General features: G+C 34.6%; 4 protein-coding genes across 6 annotated transcripts; 2 read left to right on the top strand and 2 right to left on the bottom strand.

Moving 5' to 3' along the window:
• Positions 1-1,132: 1,132 nt before the first annotated feature.
• Positions 1,133-7,511, top strand: LOC145631307 (uncharacterized). The gene is made up of 10 exons (XM_081683387.1): positions 1,133-1,508; positions 1,826-2,005; positions 2,728-3,171; positions 3,764-4,006; positions 4,157-4,408; positions 4,578-4,838; positions 5,031-5,300; positions 5,487-5,921; positions 6,140-7,141; positions 7,237-7,511. Exons 1-10 carry the CDS (start codon positions 1,409-1,411, stop codon positions 7,320-7,322), a joined length of 3,273 nt encoding a protein of 1,090 aa, XP_081539513.1. The 5' UTR covers positions 1,133-1,408; the 3' UTR covers positions 7,323-7,511.
• Positions 7,512-8,526: 1,015 nt separating this feature from the next.
• On the top strand, positions 8,527-13,554 carry LOC145631507 (pentatricopeptide repeat-containing protein At1g55630-like). 2 transcript variants are annotated; one of them, XM_081683606.1, is made up of 3 exons: positions 8,527-10,616; positions 12,649-12,728; positions 13,048-13,554. In XM_081683606.1, exon 1 carries the CDS (start codon positions 9,050-9,052, stop codon positions 10,520-10,522), a length of 1,473 nt encoding a protein of 490 aa, XP_081539732.1. In that variant the 5' UTR covers positions 8,527-9,049; the 3' UTR covers positions 10,523-10,616; positions 12,649-12,728; positions 13,048-13,554. The 2 variants fall into 2 exon arrangements, with proteins under 2 accessions (XP_081539732.1, XP_081539731.1); XM_081683605.1 differs by having other exon boundaries at positions 8,528-10,616; positions 12,620-12,728.
• A 1,672-nt stretch (positions 13,555-15,226) lies between these two features.
• LOC145630054 (heavy metal-associated isoprenylated plant protein 39-like) lies at positions 15,227-16,370 on the bottom strand. 2 transcript variants are annotated; one of them, XM_081682287.1, is made up of 3 exons: positions 16,148-16,370; positions 15,974-16,055; positions 15,227-15,824 (listed from the first exon to the last, which is right to left on the bottom strand). In XM_081682287.1, exons 1-3 carry the CDS (start codon positions 16,154-16,156, stop codon positions 15,607-15,609), a joined length of 309 nt encoding a protein of 102 aa, XP_081538413.1. In that variant the 5' UTR covers positions 16,157-16,370; the 3' UTR covers positions 15,227-15,606. The 2 variants fall into 2 exon arrangements, with proteins under 2 accessions (XP_081538413.1, XP_081538414.1); XM_081682288.1 differs by having other exon boundaries at positions 15,974-16,052; positions 16,148-16,368.
• Positions 16,371-18,056: 1,686 nt separating this feature from the next.
• Positions 18,057-20,783, bottom strand: LOC145630055 (heavy metal-associated isoprenylated plant protein 31-like). The gene is made up of 3 exons (XM_081682290.1): positions 20,580-20,783; positions 20,045-20,123; positions 18,057-18,557 (listed from the first exon to the last, which is right to left on the bottom strand). Exons 1-3 carry the CDS (start codon positions 20,583-20,585, stop codon positions 18,232-18,234), a joined length of 411 nt encoding a protein of 136 aa, XP_081538416.1. The 5' UTR covers positions 20,586-20,783; the 3' UTR covers positions 18,057-18,231.
• Positions 20,784-25,047: the final 4,264 nt, after the last annotated feature.

The following is a 25,047-nucleotide window of genomic DNA, read 5'->3' on the forward strand; positions in this document are numbered from 1 at the left end:
TATTAGCCTTCAATTTTGGAATTTTTTGACTTTTTTTCACCGGAAATAAAAATTGCCGAAATGATTACATGGTCCCCTAATATCCTCCGGGAGTCCAACTGGGTGTGTGGAACCATTCAATTTGCTTTTAAACGGCCAATTTACCGGTTTACAACTTGTACCGATTTACCGATTTACAACTGCCAATTTAATTAACTTGCACCGAACCCGACTTGAACCGAAATTGACCCAAACCCGTTTTAACCTGTCAAAACCCGAATTTAACCCGATTTGTTACTAACCTGACCTGTTCCTAACCCGACCCGAATTTAACCCAATCTGTTACAAACCCGACCCGAAATCAGCCCAACTTGTTATTGACCTAACCCAAATTCAACGACCCGACTTGTTATTGACCCGACCCGAATTTTATCAGACCTATTACTAACGCGACCCAAAAATTCAACCCGATCTGTTACTAACTCGACTTGAAATTAACACGAGTTGTTATTGACTCGACTTAAATTTAACCCAAATTGTTCCTGACCCGATTTCAAATCGCCTGAAGTACAATTTAGACCACCTTATTATTGTTGATCAAAGCATTTAGTCTAGGGAGACCAAGTCGGTCCAGGCCAGCAAAAGAAAGGAGCATCATCCTGAAATTTAAGAGTTAAATATAGTATATATTTGTTATATGGTCAAAGGAGATAATTATCTTCCTAAATTGTAAACTATAATTCCCTAGTATATTGCCATATACTTCGTATATTATAGTCAAAGGAAATAATTAGCTTGATAAAAATGATAATTATCTATTTATAATAAGTTAAATCCGAATATGACTGACTTGAAAATGATCCGACTTGATTGTAACCGGCAAATTATTAGTTATTAGTCGGTAATCTTTAAAAAATTATTTAAGACCGACAATCACAATCACAAATAAAAGCATACCTTATCCTAATTAGTTCAATGTCGTTATAAAATTATAATACGAGTACTTGTATCTATCTGAGTGATTACATGGGTAGGATAAACATCCCTTATATAGCCATGTTGTAACCGCCACGTAAAAGGCCAAACTCAATAGCATCAGCTTTTCTTTCAAGTGAGTCTGCCTCTAAAATCACCGAATTAACCAAGCAAGGACGTGTTAGTTCATACACTTACGTGTCTCTTATCTATAGCGCCAACACCATGCAATGTGGCATTGTCTTATTCTGCTGTACGTATTATTACACAAACCCAATCAAACTTCCTTCTTTACTACTTTTCCTTTTCATACCCTTATTACTAAGGTCGATCTTCTTTTTAAGTTGCTCTCTAAATTCTCTATTGTTTCCCAATTTGACTATTATCTCTAACTCAAAAACTGTCAAAATAAACACACAAGTTATTAGCGAGTGATTAATAAGCAGTGATCACAATGAACTCTCAAATGGATCATCCAAAAGGTCATAATACCACCACTTATGAGTATGATGATGATCCTCATAGACATGATCAAAATGTTGGCATTCAAATTGGTAAGATTTACTTTTTTTTTTTTTTTTGGCCATATTTCGATTTTTTCTTACCGTCTAATAGATATTGTAATCAAGGATATGACATAATTTACGAAATATAACCTTATTCTTATTGTATCGATACGTAGTTACTAGTATGAATGTATCTTCTTTTAACTATTAGTAACACCAAATAACTATATATATTGTATATTTGTATGTACAAATTAAAGTACGTGATGTGAGATGGGATTATTCTAACTATTATCTATTTAATTAGCGTTACATATGGTTATAGTATTAGCTCTCTGATCATGGAGTGATGCATATATATGTAGGTCATAATGAAGAGCATCACGGTGAAAAGAAATCAGTGCTGAAGAAAGTAAAGGCGAAGGCGAAGAAGATAAAGGATTCCATTAAAGAGCACGTTGGACATGGTCATGATCATGATCACGACCAGGATGACGAGGAGGATGATGAGATGGATATGGACCCTGAAATCCACGGCACTCACAGTATGTCATTTTTTCCCTGTTTCTTTTTAGCTTCACACGTAATACATTCATTATACAACCGCGGTTTAAATATTGCACCATTTCTAAAATAAACGGATTATGTACTTTCTCCAACCTATTAAGGTTATCCCATTAAACCCACAATCTTAGTGGATCGAATGGTGTACATATGTGATATGTAGATGTGTTTTTTTTTTTTTTGTATCAGTGATATTGCGAGTATTTGTTGTCGTGTTTTATATGAAAATAGAAGTACGGAGTATTAACTAGTACTCCGTAACCAGTAAAGAGGGGTAAATATTTTTTTTGTAAAATTGATTATTTAGTTTGGGCTCTCTTCCTATTTCCCCTACATTTGCTTGGCCCAATATCTAATTTTTCAGAGGTCTTCTCAAATTTTGGTTAACTCCCCAATGAAATTATAAACCCAAAAATATTTGTTACCCCTGAAAAATTAAATCTAGTTGTGTTTGAAAAACATAATTATTATACAGATTCTGTTTTTCTTTTTGGATTTGGAAAGTTGAAAGGGAATCTATCTCATGATCAACAATATAAAACCTATGATTCAGTAGTAAATTAAATTGGCTAGGGTCTTCCTAATTAGAGAGTATGGGGATATACTGAAAATACTACTAGAATGAAAAATGTAGCAAGAAAAACATTTCTTGTAAATTTGACTTGTAAAATACGCCATAATGCATAATCTTGCATTCTTGCAGCTGCTCAACACCTCATGCCAGGGCAAGAGGGAGCTGCAAGGCGTCATACGCATACACGCGAACCACAGTTTGGAGAAAGAACTGCAGGTGAAGGTGTTAGGAGTAAACAAAGTTCTTACCACACATTTGATCCTACAACGGCAAGTCATACTCCTGGACATGAAGACACCTTAGGTTGGTCGAAGACAGAAGCTGGAAAGTTAGATGAGTACGATGAGCATGAGCAACCTTATGCACCAAAGAACACCCCTGTTGGTACGCTTTTAGGTGGTGGTCATAGTACAGGAGATTTGGATATGGGGAAGAAGGGGCCTCCTGTAAAGCTTGGAACCGTTGTTGGGGGATCAACGGGCGTGGAGGAAGATCCTCAGGTTCCGAAAGATGTAGGGGAAGATCATCATCCGGCTACTTATCAGGTCAGGGTCATTGACCCAACAGGCACTGGTAAGTTTATAAACTCATACAGTGTGTTATTCTGAATTCTCACTGTCATAGGTGGATACTTGACACTTTGTTTTGTACTTTAAAACGGATTTTTTTTTATAGAATAGACGAGCCTGACACTTAGACATATGACGAGTAGTAGAGTCTAAATATGTTTGTGAAATTGTGAGTGTCTAAGCAAATGCCTTCTATTCTTGTGGTTTTATAGATAAATTTTTTGTTGTGCATACTTTTATTATTGCTGTGTAGCCTGTGTTCCTCTGCCTTAATTTATTTCACGAGCCAATTGTAAACATTGAATGAATTTATATTTGAACACAACTTTTACAATTTTACACTATAATTGTCATACATAACTTGCACTGCTTAATTGAACATATAGTCTAATCTGCCAACTGGTATCCTAAGGTAGACTTCGAGTGTCTTTGTGCCCCCGAAAATTATTAACCTGGCTTTGGAGCTTAAGTGTGATGCTGTTAAATTTTGTATAGTTCTCTGCATATTTTGCTTATAAGAAAATTTTGACATTTCAAAAATCTGGGGTTTGTTGTGCCCATTCAATAATTGTTCTGATAAATGATAACTGTGATAGGACATGATTCCAAGGCTGGTCAGGGGTTCATGTCAGGGCTGCATAGAACTGAAAAAGAGGAGATGATTCAATCCCCGAAAAGCAAGTTTCAAGGCGACTTTCAGACATTTGATCCTTCTACTACAAAATATATTCCAGGGCAAGACGAGACCTTGGATTGGTCTAGAACTGATACTGGAAGGCTACATAGGTCAGAAGAACTAACTGATGCATCAACAAATACAGCGATTGCAGCTCAGGCAGGCAAGATTCTTGTTTGACCTTATATTTCTTTAGCACAAAAAACCAAGATGAAAATATGAAATCTAACTTGTTAAGATTGTTAACATGTTAGCCTCTAGCTAATTTTGAGACTTGGGTTCTAAAATTGTTTAACCATTGTTATAACTACAGGACATGATTCTGCAACTGCTCATAGCTTCATGCCTGAGCTGCATAGAAGTGAAGTCAATAAAAAAACTGAAAGGGAGGGAGTAATCCACTCTCCAAGAAGAAAGTTTCAAGGCGACTTTCAGACATTTGATCCCTCTACTACAAGTTATATTACAGGGCAAGAGGATACCTTGGGTTGGTCTAGAACTGATACTGGAAGGCCACATAGGCCAGAGGAACCGTCCCATGCATCAAAGAATATACCGATTGAAGGTAGGATTCTTGTTTGCCTAATTTTCCAGAAAATACTGATATGGAGTCCAACATGTTAATAGATATCATATTATCATGAATTCATGATAAAACTGAATTTTCTTTGTGACTATTGATAAGTGATTTATGTAAATTGTTTTAACTATTGATTTGTTCTTATAAAAAATAGGATATGATTCTACAGCTACTCAGAGCTTCATGCCAGGGCAACATAGAAGTAATTTGGGTGAAAGAAGTGAAAGAGAGGGGGTTCATCATTCCCCGAAAAGCAAATATCTAGACGACTTTCATACATCTGACCGCTCTACTACAAGTCATGTTTCAGGACAAGAGGAGACCTTGGGTTGGTCTAGAACTGATACTGGAAGGCTACATGGTTCAGAAGAACCGTCCAATGCATCGAAGAATTCACCAATTGCAGCTCATGCAGGTAGAATTCTTGTTTGCCTGCCTTTTTTTTTTTTTTGGCACAAAAAAAATTTGAGATGGAATCTAACATCTTGACTGTTGTTGTTTTTTTTTTTTTTTTTTTTTTTTTTTTTTTTTTTTTTTTTTTTTTTTTTCCCGCGTACTGCAAGTTATTAAATGAGTTAACCTATTGTTTTATTGTTAAAATTGATAGGATACGATTCCTCAGATACTTACATGCCTCAGAGCTTCATGCCAGGGCAACATAGAAGTATACTGGGAGAAAGAACTGCAATGGAAGGAGGGCTTGATGACCCTGAAGACAAGCTTCAAGGTGATCATGTGACCTTTGTTCACACTACTACAAGTTATGTTCCAGGACAAGAGGAGACCTTGGATTGGTTTAGGCCTGATACCGGAAGGCTAAACGAGTCAGAGGAATTGTCGAATGCATCGAAGAGTAATCCAGTTTCAGCTCACTCAGGTAGAAATCTTGTATGCCTAAATTCTACATATTTTTATTTTATTTTTCACAACTAAGATACTCAAAGCATCTAACATGTGAATTGCTATCTTGATTAGGTTAAATGGCTAAGCCACTAGCTAGCATTAGAGTTTACTGTAATTTTGTGAAACTGTTTAACCATTGCTTTATTCTTATTATTGATAGGATATGATTCTACAGCTGCTCAAAGCTTCATGCAAGGCAATCAAAGAAGAAGTAAATTGGGTGAAGGCACTGCAATGGAAGGTATGACTGATGCCCCGGGAAGCAAGCTGCAAGGCGATAGTCTGACTTTTGTTCCTACTACTACAAATTATGTTCCGGGTCAAGAAGAGACCTTGGATTGGTCTAGAACTGATACTGGAAGGCCAAATAGGTTAGAAGAAATGTCCAATGCATCAAAGAATACACCCATTTCAGCTCATACAGCTAGAAATCATCGGATGGGTGCTGATGAAGAGAGAGGCACGGGGAAGTTTGGTGGCCTCCTTGAGAATTCAGGGGAAATGTTGGACAAGGATCCTAATACTCCTAGAGGTCTAGGGGAAATACGTGATGCTGGAAATTATGAGACTAAAGTTGGAGGTCCAACAGGCATGGGTATGATTTAATTTCACTTGTTTTGGCTAAAAAGTTGTCTCTCCAATATGGAACTCTTCAATCTTGATTAATTTTTGTTTTTAACTATTTCTTATTACTAACAAATTCAATAGTGGTTTTAGTTAAACAAAGTTTTTTAGTTAGTAGAGCTGATAAATGAAGGTTACTAGTTTACTACAACATGAGCATGTTACTGATGTGCTTCTACTCTCTTTCAGGTGGTGAAGAAGTAGGTGTTACTCCAATCCTTCATCAGTTTGATAAGATGAATGTTCATGACGAACCACACCAACATTCAAGACTTGATGATGCTCAACTGAACAGAACAAAACATAGTCCACAAGACGAGAATGTCTTCACTGGAAGCCATGATCAGTTTTTTCCGGAGCCAACCAGTTCTGAGGATAGTGTATTTCTTCAAGATACTGGTCCGGACAGTGAGAAATCACATGAAATTCCAGAACAGAAGCAAGAAAGTTACACCGGAAAGATATCATCTGCAGCTGCAATGGTTGCTGATAAAGCAAAACAAGCCACTAGTTCTGTTACATCAAAGTTAGGGTATGGTGATAATGCTGATCAACACTCAGCTGATGTATCTTCAGGAATGCATGAAAAATCATCCGAGCCAGTGGGTTATGGGGAGAAAATATCGAATGTTACAGCTTCTATCACTGATAAGGCTGTACAGGCCAAGAATGCTGTAGCTACTACGCTAGGCTATGGTGGAAATCAAGAAGAGCAGCCTCATGTGAAAGAAGGGGAATCCAGAGGAGGGGCATCTGTGTATGGTAATGTGGCAGCGGTGGCCTTGAAGATGCAAGATTCAGGGACGGAACGTGATGTCCATCCTGGGCCTAATACTGAAATGGATAAGGGGGTGTCATTGAAGGAGTATTTGGCTGAGAAACTGAAGCCCGGAGAAGAAGACAAGGCATTATCCGATGTTATAACTGAGGCATTGCCCTTACACAAGCGTAAGGAGGATGTAAGCAGAGTTGGGGAGGAAGGGAAAGGAGATAAAGTGACAATTATAGGGCGAGTAACGGAGTCAGAAGAGGTGGCACGACAGTTTGGTAGAAGTGAGGAGACAAATTATGATAACGCTGGTACAGGTATGGCTAGTCCTGGAAAGGGTGTATTCGACAGGCTCAGAGATGCTGCCACTTTCTGGTATCAGAAAGGTACTGAGGTTCCATCACAGGATGATATGGTAGAAGGTAAGAACACATTTATAGCATATACTTTGTATTTGGTTTGAAACAAGGAAAGTTACTCGAATAATGTTAACTCTTGCTGTGTTTTCTTGTGACAGGTAATGAAGCATCTCCTGTAATTTCTAGGATGGAAAGTGAGCAGAAAAGGGAGCAGAAAAGAGAAGGGGGATCAGGGCTTCAGTAATAATGTGCTTAGATATGCTTACTTCTGGGATATTGTGTTTGTAATCCTCTTTACACAATAGTTTGCTTTAGATGATGGGATAATGGTGCTGTACTAGACATGTACTTGAATTAGAGACTGCTGTAAGTAAGGAACTGGACATTATCCAGAGTTTGTGAATGTTATAAATCTTATAAATGTGATGTTGGTTATATACAGGCTCGTTGAATCTCTTCCTACATGTGTATGTATACTCTAAATAGTGCTTCCAATATGTATTTGCTGTAGGAGTTCAACAAACTAATTTGGAAAAAAATATTGCTTCCAATATTACCAACTAAATATGATTTGATCATTGACTAGAGCAAGCAAGCAAGATCACAATCAACAAATTGAATTCAGAGTAGTAAACAAACCTTGATCGGTAACTCCCTGAGCTCAACATTACCAATGATAATAGCAGATCTACTATCGTCATCTAATATTATTGTAAATCGGGTGTACAATAAAATTAAGAGTGAAATATTACAACATTGGTTGATAGCGAATAGCATAGCTTCCTTAATCTGTTACTTTTGTACAAACTAGACTACTTATGTAGTAAAAATTTTCAGATTATTTTCATTAAATACATATATATTCTGTCAACAAGTTTATATGTTCAAACATTAAACAACCATTTTGTAATCATAGTAAGATTAGTAACTTAATTGCACAATCAACTGACCAACATAAATTGCCATGAACATAAAAAAATTTGAAGTGTTGTCATGGAGTATTATTCTTCCTTCACAAATCCTAAATCACTCATGGATTAATTACTCAGTATAGGAGATGGATTTATTATTGCTCATTTAGGGCGGAAAAAATTATCACATTATCTAATAACTTATTATCACATGCTAATTGAATTCAATTCATAAACACGGCTACCAACTAACGGCTATTCATTTAGTGTTAATTTATACAAAAATCTTATCTAATTGATATATAAGACCCTGGAATTTATCAATCCTTATTTTATACGAAGTACTATTACTCTATGTATTATTTTGTATTATCTAAAATTAGCCTATATATTGTGCGGAGTATTGTGTATCATTTTATCTAAACTTATGTGATCTAAAAGGCTAAAATACCCCTAAATGAAAATGAGGTAAACAAAACAGCGTTTCACAAGCCATTTTGAGTTGGTTTCCTTTGAAGTGAAAAAACTTACAGAGTAGGAAGTTGTAAAAAAAAAAAAGGAAAAAAGAGGTGGATAGTGGAGACCTCCACATTGGGGCTGTGCCGCCACTCGGGAACCAGCATCTTCACTACACTGCATCTTCATCTTTTTTGTGATTTCCGTAATTGCTACTGCGATTTCCAGGTCTTCCGATATTCAATCAACCAACCAAGTAAGCTTTCTCTGCTTCTTTCTCTCTCTATCCCTCTTGAAAGCGCTACAAAACCCTTTACATCCTCTATATTGTTCGTATCTTAAACCCTAAACCCTCTTCGCGATGATTGGTGCTTGAAAGCTTCTTATTTAGTTTGATTTGATAAGAATATTGGTATATTTTTATCTTGATTTCTGAAGATGGTTTTGCATTTATGAATTGGGGTTCTTAATTTTAATGGGAACACTGCAATTGGTGATATACTTACTTGAATGTTCAAATCTGTTTCTGGGTTTCTCGAATTCGTTAGGTTTTGTGAATTTATTGAGATAATGGGATCTGCCCATTTGTTGAATCTTGTTGATTATGAACTCTGTTGCTCAATTTGGTCGAAGGGTTTTGCATCCCGGCCCGTTTATACGTTCTGTATCACGGGTGTTTTGTAATTGTAGTTTAGATTGTGGTGAGGATGATGCTAGCAAAGAGTTTAGCCCTATTGAAAAATTGATTAGGGAATTTGGGAAAAGTTTGGATTTTGATCCGGGTTTAGTAGATAAAGCAAGTAAAGAGGATGATGATGATAGCCAATTTCAGGGTAACTGTAATCTCAAGGAGAAATTTTTTGAGACTACGTGGAGAGATGCAGATAGGGTGTTTGATGTACTAAGGCAAGATGGTCCGGGTTTTAATGTGAAACCGGCATTGCTTGAATTGGATATTAGGATTTCAGGCCTGCTTGTAAGAGATGTCCTCTTGAAGATTTTGAAGATTGTAAACCATGAAAATAGGACTTTGTGTGCCAAATTGGCTTACAAGTTTTTTGTATGGTCTAGTGAGCAGGAATACTATAGGCATCCACTGAATGCATACCATCTGCTAATGAAAATTTTTGCAGCTGCTGAGGAGTTTAAAGCAATGTGGCGGTTAGTTGATGAAATGACTGAGAAGGGTTACCCGGTTACTGCAAGAACATTTAATATTTTGATTGGTAGTTGTCGTGAATTAGGATTGCGAAGAACAATCGTTGAAAGATTCATTAGGTCAAAGACATTCAATTACCGCCCATTCAAGCATTCCTACAATGCAATTTTGGTTTGCCTTCTTAAAATAAACCAGCACAGGTTAATTGATTGGGTTTATCAACAAATGGTGGCTGATAATCATTTACCTGACATCCTAACGTATAACATACTCATCTGTGCACAGTATAGGCTGGGAAAGATGGATAATGTCCATCGGTTGCTGGATGAAATGGGTAGGAATGGACTATCTCCAGATTGCCATACTTTTAACATTCTTCTTCATGTTCTTGGAAAAGCGGATAAGCCATATGCTGCGCTTAATCTTTTGAATCATATGAGGGAAGTTGGAATAAATCCATCCTCTCTCCACTACACTTCTTTGATGGATGGTCTGAGCCGGGCAGGAAATATGGATGCTTGCAAGTACTTCTTTGATGAAATGAGCAAGAATGGGTTCAACCCTGATGTTGTCAGTTACACTGTTTTGATCAGTGGATATATAGCAGCAGTAGAGCTAGAGAAGGCCCAGCAGTTGTTCAAAGATATGATTTCAGATGGATTGCTGCCAAATGTATTTACATACAACTCCATGATTCGGGGACTTTGTATGGCTGGGAAATTTGAGGATGCATGCTCTATGCTTAAGGAAATGGAACAGAGAAATTGCAGCCCAAATTTTCTTGTGTACAATACCTTAATTAGTAACTTGCGAAGCAATGGGAAACTTTCCGAAGCACATGAAATAGTGAAAGATATGATCGAGAAAGGACAATATGTTCATCGCATCTCAAGATATAAGAGATATAGGAGATACTGAATTACAGGATTTTGGCATTGTAACTTTATTGCAGAATGTTCATTGATTGTTTACACACCACAGTTTGTAGCTGCTGCTTGTGTTGGATGTCATGGTATGCCAAACTCTTTCATTACCACATTTTGCCTTAATAATTTATATGCTTATGCCTTTTGTCCAAGTTTCATCATGCCTTTCACTACATTCGATGTCATCTTTGTCGGGTAATTATCACCATTTTGATAAAGCAATTACTTCCTCGTGGAAAATGATATCTTTCTACTGGCTTTTAAGTTGTTTCCTTTCAGATTTTGGTGATTGTTGTTCGGTTTTGTGCGTTTCTATGTTATTTCTTCTTTGTTTACTTATTCGTTGGGTAATTTTATGTATGCTCTTCTCTTCATTTTTTGCTGATGATGTTGACATCTAAGGTGCGCATGCTTTAAGGTTTTTGACAAATATGTATTCTGTTCAAACGTTAGCGCCTACTTATCTTCTAGTTGAGAGGTTTTTGACAAATGTGTATGCCACATAAGAGCCTACTTATCTTCTAGTTGAGAAGATCATCTTAAGCAATATTAGATCTACTTGATTTTGCTCCTTATCTTAAGCAACATTAGAGCCTAGAATCGTGTATGCTGCTCAAACATTAGAGCCTACTTGATTTTGCTGCTATTCCGAAGATGTTTTTACTTCCATCATGGCCACAACTCTTCTGGGATCTTGAGTATTTTGTTGATCACATTCACCTGTCTAGGATGAGAATGTGAGAACCTCGGCTAGTGTGGTTTGGTATAGTTATTCCTGCAAAAGAATGATAATTCAAATTCTTATTGTATGGCAGAAAGAGAAGAAGTGCTCTAGTGCCCAACCTTTCTTTTCTCAATTAGAGCTAGACTCACTAGCTTGTAGCTTTGCCTGGAAATTAAAATTATCTTTTATTTTCTGAAAAGCCATTTATGTCTCTGCTTCTTCCTCTAATTCATGCCAGTTGCTATTATCTGTAAAGATAGAATTGAGGTAAGGAGACTAGATTTTGTAGCCTCCATTTGTTGAATTATCATTGCCATGCTAGTGAAATTGCAATTTCGATAGAGGAAACTCTTTTGTGGGCAAGAAAAACATATATTATCACGTAGTGGATCTGCCTGTAATAAACCCTTGCCCTATGAGGTAAAAGTTGCAGTTTCCCTCTTCCTCAATTTTGATATTATCTGAGTTAGAAAGTGGACTCACAAGGATAAGTATGTGGAGCATGAAGAGTGCCTCCCAGTGTTTCAGTGCAATTATTACAAGCATTTTTTATGAAATTGCACTGTCATGCTGTTCACTAAGATTAAACTTTATGGTTAGGGCTTCTGTTTCATAGAAAATTGGCAACACTACCCTTTTCTATGGTCAAAACTTGTTATAAATGTCAGATAGTGTAAGCATGTACGTTAACAGGACGTGACATGGTGACAGGCTGTCAAATCTCAGAGATTAGAACAGTTTTTTTTTAATGGCTTCTTGGATATTTTGATGTGTTCCTGCACTTTCACTCTGTTTGAAAGTAATGTCAATTTGAATCAAGTTCATGCTTTGTCTTATGTATTACTCTACTTTATACTCATGTAATACTGTCTCTTGCTGCCAACATGCCAAGTTCTGGTGTGTGTGTCTTTTGTGCTATTAAACATTATCTGATTGTTTCTTATCTTCTTTAATTACTTTCTTTTCCCCTGAAGAACAGCTAGAGTACATAAATGCTTCTTGTTCTTGAGTCTTATGATAATTGACCATTTAGGTACCCAATCTTAGAAGCTAGAGGCCCACTTATTTGACAATAGATTCATGATGCAATAACTATTAGACTGCTCAAGAAATTATCTCATTATCATTCATTATTTTCATTTGGAGGAACCGATGAAGTGTGTTATTTATTTTCATTCGGAGGAACCGATGAAGTGTGTTATCACACATGCATGTTCCACTATATCCGTTGGTTCACGCTCTAGGTTCCCCAGGCTCCCCTGTCTGGTAGAATGTATTATGATTTATGACTGTAGTATTGAACTTGCCATTCTGCATGATTGGTCTTGTATATAGTTGTGAAGCATTTATCTAACTGTTTTGCAGCTCTCCATTTTAACTTACCTCTATTGAAGTACTGCAAAGTCTGGATTGCAATGTGCTACATCATCATATTTTGTGGATGCAATCCCTATAAAGAAGAGATGCTTGTTTGGTATGCTTTCACAACTCAATTGATGGCTATCATTGAATATTACGTGGTATATGTATTTATTTTAAATTTCAAATGTGCTATCCAAGTTTCATTGCTGTCAGTAAACATGAGCATCAAACAACAACATTAACCACATTTACCATAACCTACACCCCCACCTAGAAAAAAAAAAATGAAACCATAATTAGAGGTTTGGAGCCTTGTTTTGCTGAAATGTTAATGTTTTACGGTTTCAGGATTTTGACATGTATTTAGCAAGATTTAAAGATGAAGATAAGCAACACTGAAACACTAAACTAGTTTCTGCCTAAAATTGCAGGTTTGGTTTTCAGCCACTGGATCCCTATTCTATAGTCCTGACTCCTGAGTTATTCGACTATAGAGTTTTGGAATTAAAGTTTTGTGCATCAGTGAAAAACTATCTGTTTGTGTAGTTCCTGTGGATTTTCCTTACCCGTCATAATATTTTTGGGCATTCCCTGTAGATTGACTGCACCATCTTGCTGTGAGATGGTTTCTTTGACGGAGGACTCGTAAACCATAGTACACGTAGAGATTGGCAAAAGGTTGTATGTATAGAGAGGTAATTAGGGAACTTCTGGTATCAGATTCCTTCTTGGGCCACTCCATTGATAGTTTTTTTTTTTTTTTGGCAACCTTGAAGAATTACTCGTCTGTCTGTTGCCAAAAACAAAAGCCATAATTTGATTCGAGGTCAGAACTTGTTAGCTTCTACAATTGAAGCTTACAATAATGTACTACATTTTGATAAACAATACAAATAATGCTTTGATAGATTTATCCAACTAATGCTTCCAAAGTTCCATTGAATAATCTTTATTCGCCCTATATGTTTTACATGTTGACAATGATCTGAAATACTCTGTAGTCGCAGTGTTCGACTAAAAAGTTCAAATGTGGCCTATTATATTAGTCCCCGATGAAAATTATTTTTCCGAAGGATGGTTTGCCAATTAATATTTTAGATATCAATATGTTCTACTTCGTATTTAGCATCACCCAAAATGGAAAGGCAGCCTTTCTAAGATATCTACTTCGTAGATAGATGAAAGTCAGGAGTGGTAGGCGCTGTTGCTAACTTCTGATGAGCGAGTTTCATATTGGTAGGTGATTTAGCTAGCTTCGTGTGAACTGGTAATTTAATAGGGAGTTCAAAATGGTAGAGTTTATAGTTTAAGCAGTACATATATTAGATTTTTCTTCCTTTTGGCCGACTTGTTTGATTATATAGACATATAGAATATACAGTATATATCAAGGAATTAAGATGCCAGAATGAAATTCGTCTAATGCAGGGGACAAAACGGAAGGACAATTGGACATTAGTCGCCTAGTCGGCGAACTAACTACCTTATAGCCACTTAATACATTACAGAGTACGAATTACTAGTATTTTAATCAAAAAGTTAAAAGTTTAAATTTAATAGTCGCCGAATCAAAGTTAGGGCCTGTTGTCATTGACTGAACTCAGCTGAACTGAACTGAAATGAAATGAATATTTTATAAGAGAATGAAATTAGGAGCGGAGCTGAGTTGAGCTGGACTGAACTGACTTTCAACGTATGAGAACAAGCCCTAAACTCAATTGCACCATCTTCAATTTGCATCTTTGACCAAAAAAAAAAATTAAAACTGCAATTTAAATTGGAGTTGAATCTAATAAGATTACACAGAAAACTTAAAAAAAGTAGAAGATATGCAAAGAGAATAATCTTAATGCCTTATAATATGATAAGAGGAATATAATGACATCACATAGCCATTAATCATATATGTGAAGCATGAATAAGGCAATGTTGATCTTATTATAAAATTAATGTGATGACAAAATGAAGTCGTTATCTAGCAATCCTGTTCAGAATGATACAATACATGATGAAGTCATAACATATCTCCAATTGTAGAATATCATTTTCATGCTGTGAATGTAAATTATGTACCTTAATTATTTTTGGAACCACCATTTGTTCTGATTTTATTGTTTCTAGTTGCTGAATTTGTCCACATTCTGTCCACTTATAGTGGATTAGTGGACGTTTTTATGGATGAAAAAATGACCCTTCTAAAATTAATTTTGCGTGAAACCTAAGAATGCCACTATTCTTATTTCAATGGCATGGCTATTGACATATGTCAATGGTCACTATTGGAGTATTGGGGTGTCAATGTGTCACGACTAAAAACAAAGTTTCATGTAATCAACATAAGATTGTATAAATAGTTAAATACAATCTATCTTAATCTCGTCTTGACAAACTTGTAACTTTAAGAGGATTTGACAAATAAGATAAAAAAATAAAACAATAAAAAGTTCGAGCGACTTCATCTCGTATGGAACCTAAATACCACGGAGTACGAAAATAATAAAATAATATTTGAAAAAAAAAAAAACAAAAAAAAAACCTTATAAATATATATGATATCATGAAATTTGCTTAATAATGGTTGAAAAAGAGGGAACACTTTACACACAATCCTTGCAAATTAATCTTATTCCAATTGAGAACAAACTATATTTACAAGGTAGTTACACCATGTTAATATTTATATCTAACCAATCACCAATTTCATAGTGGAGTCTTTGCATCATATTTTCATCATACTAAAAAAATACAAAAGCATATGCCAATATTTGCAAAAATTAGGTTAAAATTATGATTTTTCCATAACAACTTGTTTTTTTTTTTTTTTTTTTTTTTTTTCATAAAAAAGTTTCAATAGTTTATCACCTACCAAAAATAAACACTATTAACCAGCAGAAATTACTATATATAAATAATAACTCTGTATAAGATGAATTATGGATATTTAGTATGTATTATAATAAAAACTAAATAATAAAATTAGGAAAATGAAATTATTTTTTCTCCTCTTTTTTTTCTTCCTTCTTCTCTTCTTTCTTCTCCTCTTTTTTCTCTTCTTTCTTTTCTTCCTTCTTCTCTTCTTTGGCTGGACCAACTGAAATCAAATCAACTTTTCCAACTTTCTTCAATTTCTTGACAACTGCTACTGCATCCATTAGCCCAATCACTGTCAATTTCTGCTCTTTAAGATCTGCTGCTATTGAATCCACCCCTGTTCATCAAATGTCAACACTATTTCTTAATATTATAATAATAATTAACCTGTTCGGGTTCAGAATTAGTTGTCACGTTGACAGTATAATTTAAACTAGTAACGCGACAACAAATAAGAAAATAATATAAAAATATGAAATTTTGTACCAAAGATATCAGCAGCAGCTTCAATTGCTTTCTGCTTTGTTTTCTCATCAGTCATGGTTAGAACCTTTAACACAACTTTCTGCTGAGAAAAATTAACCAAAAATCACATAAATTTAGTCAAAATAAGAAGAAAAAGAATGGAATTTTAGAATAGAAGAGGAGAGAGAAAATTACCTGTGCCATTTTGAAAAAAGGAGAAGTTGAAGAAAGTTTCACCCTGAAAAAAATTGTTGGAAAAGAAAGAGAAGGAAGATGAAGAGAGTTGAATTTAAGAGTAGAGCATTTAAACAAACGAAAAAACAAAAAATAAAGTGGGGAAATGAGAGGTTGGCGTGTGTGTAGGGTCTCTTTGTTGATGTTACGTGCACTCGCTGTGCTCCACTTTGTAACTCTAATATGGTTAATCGTAGGCTCGTACCAAATCTTAATCACATACTCGGTAGTCGGTATGTATCAGTGTATCACTCTAATGTACTCTACTACGGAGTACGTATGAGTATTCGATTATTACGTACACGTATTGACATATTTCCTCTGTTTTGAATTATATATTGTAAGAAAAGAGTAATAATGTACGTGAGTTCATCCAGTGTTGAGTATGAAAAGTTGTGCCGTATGAAAAAGGAAATTAAAATTTACCAATGGATCTATGTTTTAAAATGATATCAAACGTAATACGGAGTAATAAATACTCAAACAAAAATATGGAGTTTTTCTTTTAAAAAACATTGATATGAGTATTTGTCAAAAAATACTTAAAAAATATGTAAATAATGATAATAAATCACGCACGTGTGAAAAAATAAAATAAAAAATACTGGTAGAAAATAACTCAATAAAGCAAAAAAAAATAATGAAGGTAACAAAATCTCGAGGCTACATTTTAGTTAATAAAGTGTGAGAGAAGAGTCCAAGTATGAAAGTGTACAAATTAAACAGACAAATGGAATCACCCTACCATTTAAAAATTGAAATTGTGTAATATTGTAGCGTATTCTCACAATTTTTTGAACTTTTGTAACAAATTCCCCAGTTGCAAAACAATTCCACATTTAGCTTAATTAATTAGGTGTTGCTTTGTCCAAATGAAGATGCTCAGTAGACAGTAGTTTCTTATGTTCTCTTTAAGAAAAGAAATTTGGTCATTGTTACTCTAGATTATGAACTTTGAATTTTACGGAATTTTTTCATCCACTAGCTTAATTAGGTGAATTACTTTTCAAACTCCAATCAAGTGTTAGATAAGATGATGAGTTGAGAAAAAATAAGTTAATAGTTGAATGAAGGTTACCTAGACAACCTAGTTCATTTTACAACAAAGTAAGTTAATAGTTTGAGATTCACATTAAATATTCTCTATTAATAAGTTAATAACCGATCCACCTTAAAAAGGTGATTCACTTGAGGGAGATAAGAGAAATACTTCAAATGATTCTCATACGGTTTGATCCCTTCACCTCATGGCCTCATGAATATGAGATAGTGAGTAACGACACTACTACACTTCTTAATAAATTTTCAATATACTTTTATTAATTTAGGCATACCCATATATGGTATAACAAAAAATAATAATAATAAACCAGTACTCGTAAATGATCAAAATCAACTAGATGTAGAGGGTAAATCATATCGAGTGAAGACTTATAGTTTTGGACAACATGATCCGTATATTCTATAGTCCAAACACAAGCGTGGAAAAAACTGAAAAAGAGAGGTGGCCATCAAACTTTTGGAGGATTTTGGGGGTCCATTTTTGAGAGAATTGCCTCCTTTCTTTTCTACCATTTTCAAAGATTCTCTTCATTTGGAGATTTGGGGGGAAGCATACCACATTGTGGATTTTATGCCTTCGTCTCCATATACGTTTTAATGGTAATTGTCTAATAAAAAAGAGACGAAAAGAGTATATACTCCATAATATCTTTCAAATTGTAAACTTTTAATTAATCTTATATGTTATTGAACGATAAATGTAGACTAGCTTAGCTAGTATTATACATTAATAGTCAAAGTTACACATGAGTTAAAACACTCAAAATATGGTGATTAAATTAGGGGGAAGCATATACTTTGTATGTAATGCACTTGAAACTTTGGATGAAAAGAAAAAATTTAGAGATTTAAAAAAATGGTCACAGTACACTTTCATAATACATAAAATAATCAATCAATACATCGATCATACACTTCCTAGAACACAATGTGCAATATGCAAAAGTGATCTAGGTCATGCCACTAATTACTACTACATGAATTTACATTATGCTACAAGCGTGAGGATTATCATCACTGAAGATGGAAGCCACGGCCTCATCGGATGCCACGGCCACAGAGTACACAGACGGAGTATGGAAGAAAGCGTGGACACTTGGGGCGGCGCCATTAGAAGTGTCATAGTAATGGTTGGTAATGTAGGAAGGGTACTTGTAAAATGAAGCATAGTGAGAATGTGAAGGAAAAGGCCATGGTTCAGCTGCTTTTCCTGCTCTTTTAATAGCCTTGATTACTTTCCTTTCTTCTAGTCTATACCCTTTTACTGTCACCTTTTGTGTGTCCATTTCTACTTCTATATCCTCGACTCCTGCAATTATAAAAAATAAACTACTTTGTTATTGGATTGCATTTAAACAAATAAAGTTCAAGACTAAATAAATGGGCCCATGGTTGTAAATTGGGCCGTTTGAGAGCCAATATATGGGCCGTTAGCTTACAGTAGATGGGCTTAGTGGACCAATATATAGTAGGGTAAAAGTGCAACATTATCAATATGACACAATTTCTCATAACCACTGCATGTCTTCATGAGTGGGTAATAGTTACCGCACTATTAAAGAGTACATGCGTAATCAATCAATGCAATATGACTTGTCAACTTTTTCACATAAGATGAGCATTATAAAACTATACAGAGTTGAACGTTAGGGATTGAGTCGTGTCTATATCATAGCTCTTGTGGCTCTATCTATTCTGGCTACACCCAATACATCTTCTATGCTTTTCATTATTTGCCAACTATAATTCTAACAAGTGATACATTATTAATTACTTCATACTACGTATTTAATTATCATGGCATTATGGCAACATACACACACATTGACACATGATCTTGCTTTCTCATTTTGAAAAAAAAGAGTTGAAAGTTATGTTAGCTAGCTAGATAGACGTTGTAAACTCAATAATTTGACATGGTCCATGAACCATGGATAATTACTAAAATATTATATAATAATCTATACTTTTTTTTTTTTTTTTAATAATTTCCGAATACATGGAAAATAAAAGCAAGAAAATAAAAAAAAAAAAAAAAAAAAAGAAGATGCCAGTTAACAACAGAATGCTGGTCACCTAATTACAGCTTTTCTCTTCAACTGTCATACATTTCCATTTGTTACGTTGCGAGAGGGGGGGCCAATGGCCATTAGCCCAACACATTTTCATTTGGTCTTGGTCAAACTTTTTTCCGGCGCCAAAAATTTTAAGACCATTTATTATTAATTTCATTTTTTTATCATTACTATAATCTGAATATTAATCAAATATATAGCGTAGCTCTGGAATGAAGCAACAGTAACACCATATGGATAATACTTAATTACATACTCCCTCGGTCCTAAAATAATATTTAAGACTACTTTTCCTATGATTAAAACTTGACCGCATTTTGAATTGAATAGTCTCTTAGCACATAATAATTCGGAAAAAAAAAAAAAAAACTTAGGGCTAACATAATTACTTGAATAACTAAAAAATTTGGATAATTACTCAAACATAATTATGATTTAACTCTAGAAATATAAGGGTGGCAAACAAAAAAAAAGGAGGCCATCATGTAGTCTGGAAGAAAGGAAATGTATGTGCAAATGGCAATTATGGCCCCTACTATAATGACCTGTTTTTTGCGCTCCAATTTACGTTTCATACCAAGTACAAGACAAAGATCTCACACATTTATACGCGTATTACTACTTATAATTATAATTAAAATGTAGTATAATTACTAATTATAATTATAATCAAAATACGACAATTAAATTAAAACAAATTAAACAAAATGGAGTACTATACCTTTGAGCTTGTAAAGAGCCTTCTTTAATTTAGATGCACATCCTTCACAATCAAGGTTTGGCACTAGAACTTCCACCATCTGCTCACCAAAATAATAATGTTAGAAATTTGAGAAGAAAATTATGTAATAATTAATCATTTTTAGCATTCATGAGTTGCATGTTTAATTTATGTCACAAGTAAGAGAACAAATTGAAGAGATTTGGACCACGCTAAAAAAGCTGAGCTTAATTTATTTTCTTGGAACAAGCAAATACAAAATTGTGTCAAGTCCTCATTAGCTACATAATTACCGATTAATTTAGTTAGTTAAATTCTTTTAGATACCATTTGACTGTTAATACTTAAAATCAAATTCCGTATATATCATTACCTGTATTGGAATAACGAATTCATAATTTGTTACTCATACTCTAATTCAATAATGTGAGTTCTGAAACACATAGAATTTAAGCTCATGCATGATGTATAAATGAAAGAGCTTGCAAACTAGAGCATGCAAGAACAAAAAAGAGAGAGACATAAACAAACTTACAGACATCCTTAAACTATTCTCCAAGCAAATGTATGTAGTCTTCAAATGTGAGTAAGAGAGACAAAAAGAACACAAAATTAAAACCTTGTTGATTAGTTGCTAATTTAACAATTTGAAGAAAGATTAATAATGGGAGAATAAAGAGATAGAAAAAGTTGAAGAAAGAAGAAAAAAGAGAAGCTAATTTATAGAGAGAAATAGGCAAGTATTTATGGAGGTAGTATGGTAGTTGGGGTTAGACAATAATATGAAGTTATTACAAGTTCACTAGCTAGAGTCTAGCTGTACTTTGTTAGTAGGAGAGAAATAATGTAAAATTGGGTTTTGAAATTTGGAAAAAATTTCCAAGGCACGCGTGTTTTTAAAATCCGTGAGAGTATCTCTTTTGGGGTTCCAATTTTAGAGTATTATCATAACAAATGATCAAGTGTATGTGTATTGTGTTATGTTTATTCAAGTCTAGGAACCCAATGATGCAAAGTGCTAAGCCTTTTGATAAGTTCTTTTGTCTTTTCATGTCTATGTATCACCATTCTATATGTTGCAATGGTGGTGAACATTGTTGAGTATAGAGCTAAAGGCCTAAAGTACTACATGACCTTAACTTTATTGTTTTTGGCCCATGTGTCTTACGGAATAAGCGATTTTACTCTATAGAGAATAGGCGGTTAAGGATTAAGGTTCACTACGTAGTAAGAAATAAAGTTATGTGTTGTTAATGTAGAGTAGTTTAGAGAGTCTTTTTATTTTGTTGTTGTGAATGGACTTGCGAATGATATTTTAGTAACTTATCAATAGTCGAAATTAAAAATGTTAGAATTTTAATTGTATATTTAATAAAGTTATTTTTCATGCTCGCATGTACTCCATATAAAATAAATAAATAAGAAAGACAATATCAATTGTATTAACCTATTGGTTTACTATGAGTGCTTAAACTCTTCTTTGTTTTTTTTTTGTACTTCATTATGTTTAACGAACGTTGCGTCAATGTTTTTACACTCCTCGTAATCTCAGAACAGCAAAGTGTTAGCTGGTTCCTGTTTTCTTTTCTTCTTGATTAAACTATATAGTATGGCTTTCTAATTCCATGGATTATAGTTTGGGACAACCTGGATTGATGTATGATGCAATGCTTAAATTTTGCCTCACTCGTTTACTTGTTGACTAAGGTTAATATTCCCCTCTAAATATGCTTTATATATCTCTCATTTTGGTATATATAAATATAGTAAATATGATTAATTTCAAAGAATTTAGGAGTCTTTGATGGCATTGTCACATTTACTTAATTTCAGTTCAGTTCAGCTCCTAATTTCCCACTCTCATAAAATATTCATTTCAGCTCCAATCAGTTCAGTTCAGCTCCAATAAGTTCAGTTTAGTTTAGTTCAGTTCAGTAAATGTGAACAGGCCCTGAGTCTCATACCAACGTGTGCCCTTTCATATGCTTTAGGGCCTGTTATGATTTAGTGAAGTGAGATGAACTAAACTGAACTTATTGGAGCTGAACTGAATTGAACTGAAATGAATTGTTTATGAGAGAAGGAAATTGAGAGCTGAACACAAGTGAACTAATTGGAACTACACTGAAATTAAGCTGAAAAGATTAGGCCCTTAATTAAAAAAAAATTAACGATCATTTTTAAGTAAGTTAATAATCTTCTACAATATATTTTAAAATCAAACTCTTTTCAAGTAGACATACATAATCATAATCCTTGATGCATAGATGGCAAAATTTGCAAATGATTAGTGCAAAAAAAAACTGTTACTGATGTCATTTGAATAAGTGTAAAGTAATGATGAAGTCAAATCCACGCTTAATGTTGATGGGATTGATCCTACAAAATGAATGTTTGTTTGGTTGACTCTTTCATACTTGTAGGACGAGATGGATGAACTAGCTAGTACATACTACAGAGTACACTAATTAATTTTTGTAACAAGGTACAAATGTACATGTCAGAACATAAACAATAGGAGGATGATGCACAGTTTTTTTTCTCAAGTATTGTTGTACGAGTTTTCTGTGCTCGTGGCCTTGTGCCACTTTCTCAAAAAGTTGATGAATTCAGACTTCAGAACATACTTGCTTCGTGTGATATCTACGGAGTAGTAGTAGAAGAACTTTTACTTGTGTATGTGTTTGAAATTTGATACGGATTGTATTTTATTAAGACGACGACTTGTGTGTTACAGCTTGTTAGTTTAAAAAAAAAAACACGATTATACTTAAAATAGAGTAAATATTTGATGCTAGAAAATAGTTTACCGTGTAATAGCGTTATAGTAATGAAGATTTATCCATGAAGTTTCCATTTATCCTAATAAGTTAGTAATAGGCTAATAGCAGTTTCAATGTTTCAAAGGAACATCATCACTATCACACTGTGTAGGCAAAATGGTTAGCATGCATGTACGCATGTAGAAAAATTCCTCAATATAACAAAGGATTTTATATAGTAATAAACAATTATCATTAAACCCTAATAATTCAAAATTTAAGAAGGAAGGGCCTGTTCTCATAGGATTATTTTCAGTTCAGTTCAACTTTAATACGTTCACTTCAGTTCAGTGGCGGATCCAGGATTTTCGAACTGGTGAGTCACCATCAATAACTGATCACTTATTTCAATCCAAAAATTATATATATGTATGTATAAAAAATATATTTTACCAAAATGATTTCAATCCAAAAATAGGATATAAAAATCCATACTACAATAGTACTTAAAAATTCAATCTTACAAGTCGAAAGTACGTACTTCAAATAAATAACATGTTACAAACAAATAGTACTATAAAATTATTACATTAAATTAACTTTATTGTACAAGAATTATTAAAAAATTATACGGAGTACACAAAAAATAAAAAAATAAAATAAAATAGTGAGATAACTTAAGAGACCTGTTATTAAATATAACAGGTCTCTTTTTCTGCTGACATTGTATATGAATATTTGTTGCGCTGCTTTAATCTGTTAGGCAGCAATAGCAGCAAAGAGACCGCCTATCTATAATAGGAGGTCTCTTTGATTTTTTTTTTTTAAAAATCAATTTTTTTTTTGGCTGGTGAGTCACGTGACTCACCATGCACCTACATAGTTCCGCCCCTGCTTCAGTTTAGCTCCTAATTTCCTTCTGTTATAAAATATTCATTTCAGTTCAGTTTAGTTTAGCTCTAATAAGGGTTTGTTCTCTTACGTTGAAATTCAGTTCAGTTCAATTCAGTTCAGCTCCTAATTTCCTTCTCTTATAAAATATTCAGTTCAGTTCAGTTCAGCTCAGCTCAGTTCAGTTCAATTCAGTTCAGTTCAGTTGAGTTTAGTCAACGAGAACAGGCCCTAAGTTCAGTTCAGCTTCTAATTTCCTTCTCTTATAAAATATTCATTTCAGTTCAGTTCAGTTTAGCTCTAATAAGTTCAGTTCATTTCAGTTCAAGTGAGTTCAGTCAATGAGACACAGGCCCGAAGTCAATATCCATGTAATCCATGGCTTATCTAAAACCAACAAACAAACAAATGAAGTCAAGTAATTTTACATTAATTATAAAGAATAAAGAGTAAAAACTCTTTTTTCTCTACCCTATAAAAGCCGGGGAACACAAATAAGAATTACTGCTGAAATGAGGGATTTCCTTATGAACAGTGCGCGTACGAAATTGCCCCTGTATTTTGTGCTGGAAAATCCTTATCTACAGTGTCTTTCCTATTTTACCCTCAATTAATTTACATGTGCACATGGGTGGTCTATCTCCTCTATACTTTTCAGTCTCTCTCTCCTCATTTTTCTTTAATTTTCTTGAGAAACTCTCCATTTTCTCCCTCCTCCATTGCCGTTCAACATTTGTGCTTCAACCTACTAATTCGCGCTTAATTTCAAACTAATTCTATACCTCCACAACCTTGATGATGTTGCTTGTCAGAAAAATAGGGTTTCTGATTGTTTCAACATTCTTCATCAACTAATTTAGCAAATTATTCGTTAGGGTTTGTAATTTCAATGGGGAAAAAGGCGTAATGCTGTTGTTGTTTTATTAGACGACGACGACGATGAATTCACCACTGGTAGAAGGGTGGTCACGACGAGGGTATAGTAGGTTTTGGGGGTCGATGTTCGCGGGGGATGGTGGTTTTAAGGGCTGCAGTTGCACGACTTGTGATTTTGGGGCCGGGGTTAGATTCGCGCGGTTGTTGGTTTTGGGGGTCGAGGTTCACGTGAGAAGGTGGTTTTAGGGGTCGCGGTTGGTGGGTTGGTGATTTTGGGGGTCAGGATTATCGCTGCTGGTGGTAATGGGGGGTCGAGGTTCGCGCGGGACGGTGGTTATAAGGGTCACGTTTGCTGGGCTGGTGATTTGGGAGATCGGGATTCGCGCTAATGGTGGTAATGGGGGCCGAGATTGCGTGGTGGTGGTGCGGCTGGTAATTTTGGGGGTCGAGGTTCGCCGATCGGTTGGATTTGGT

This window comes from Chenopodium album, chromosome 5, assembly GCF_948465745.1.
Source record: "Chenopodium album chromosome 5, dcCheAlbu1.1, whole genome shotgun sequence".
Taxonomy (NCBI): domain Eukaryota; kingdom Viridiplantae; phylum Streptophyta; class Magnoliopsida; order Caryophyllales; family Amaranthaceae; genus Chenopodium; species Chenopodium album.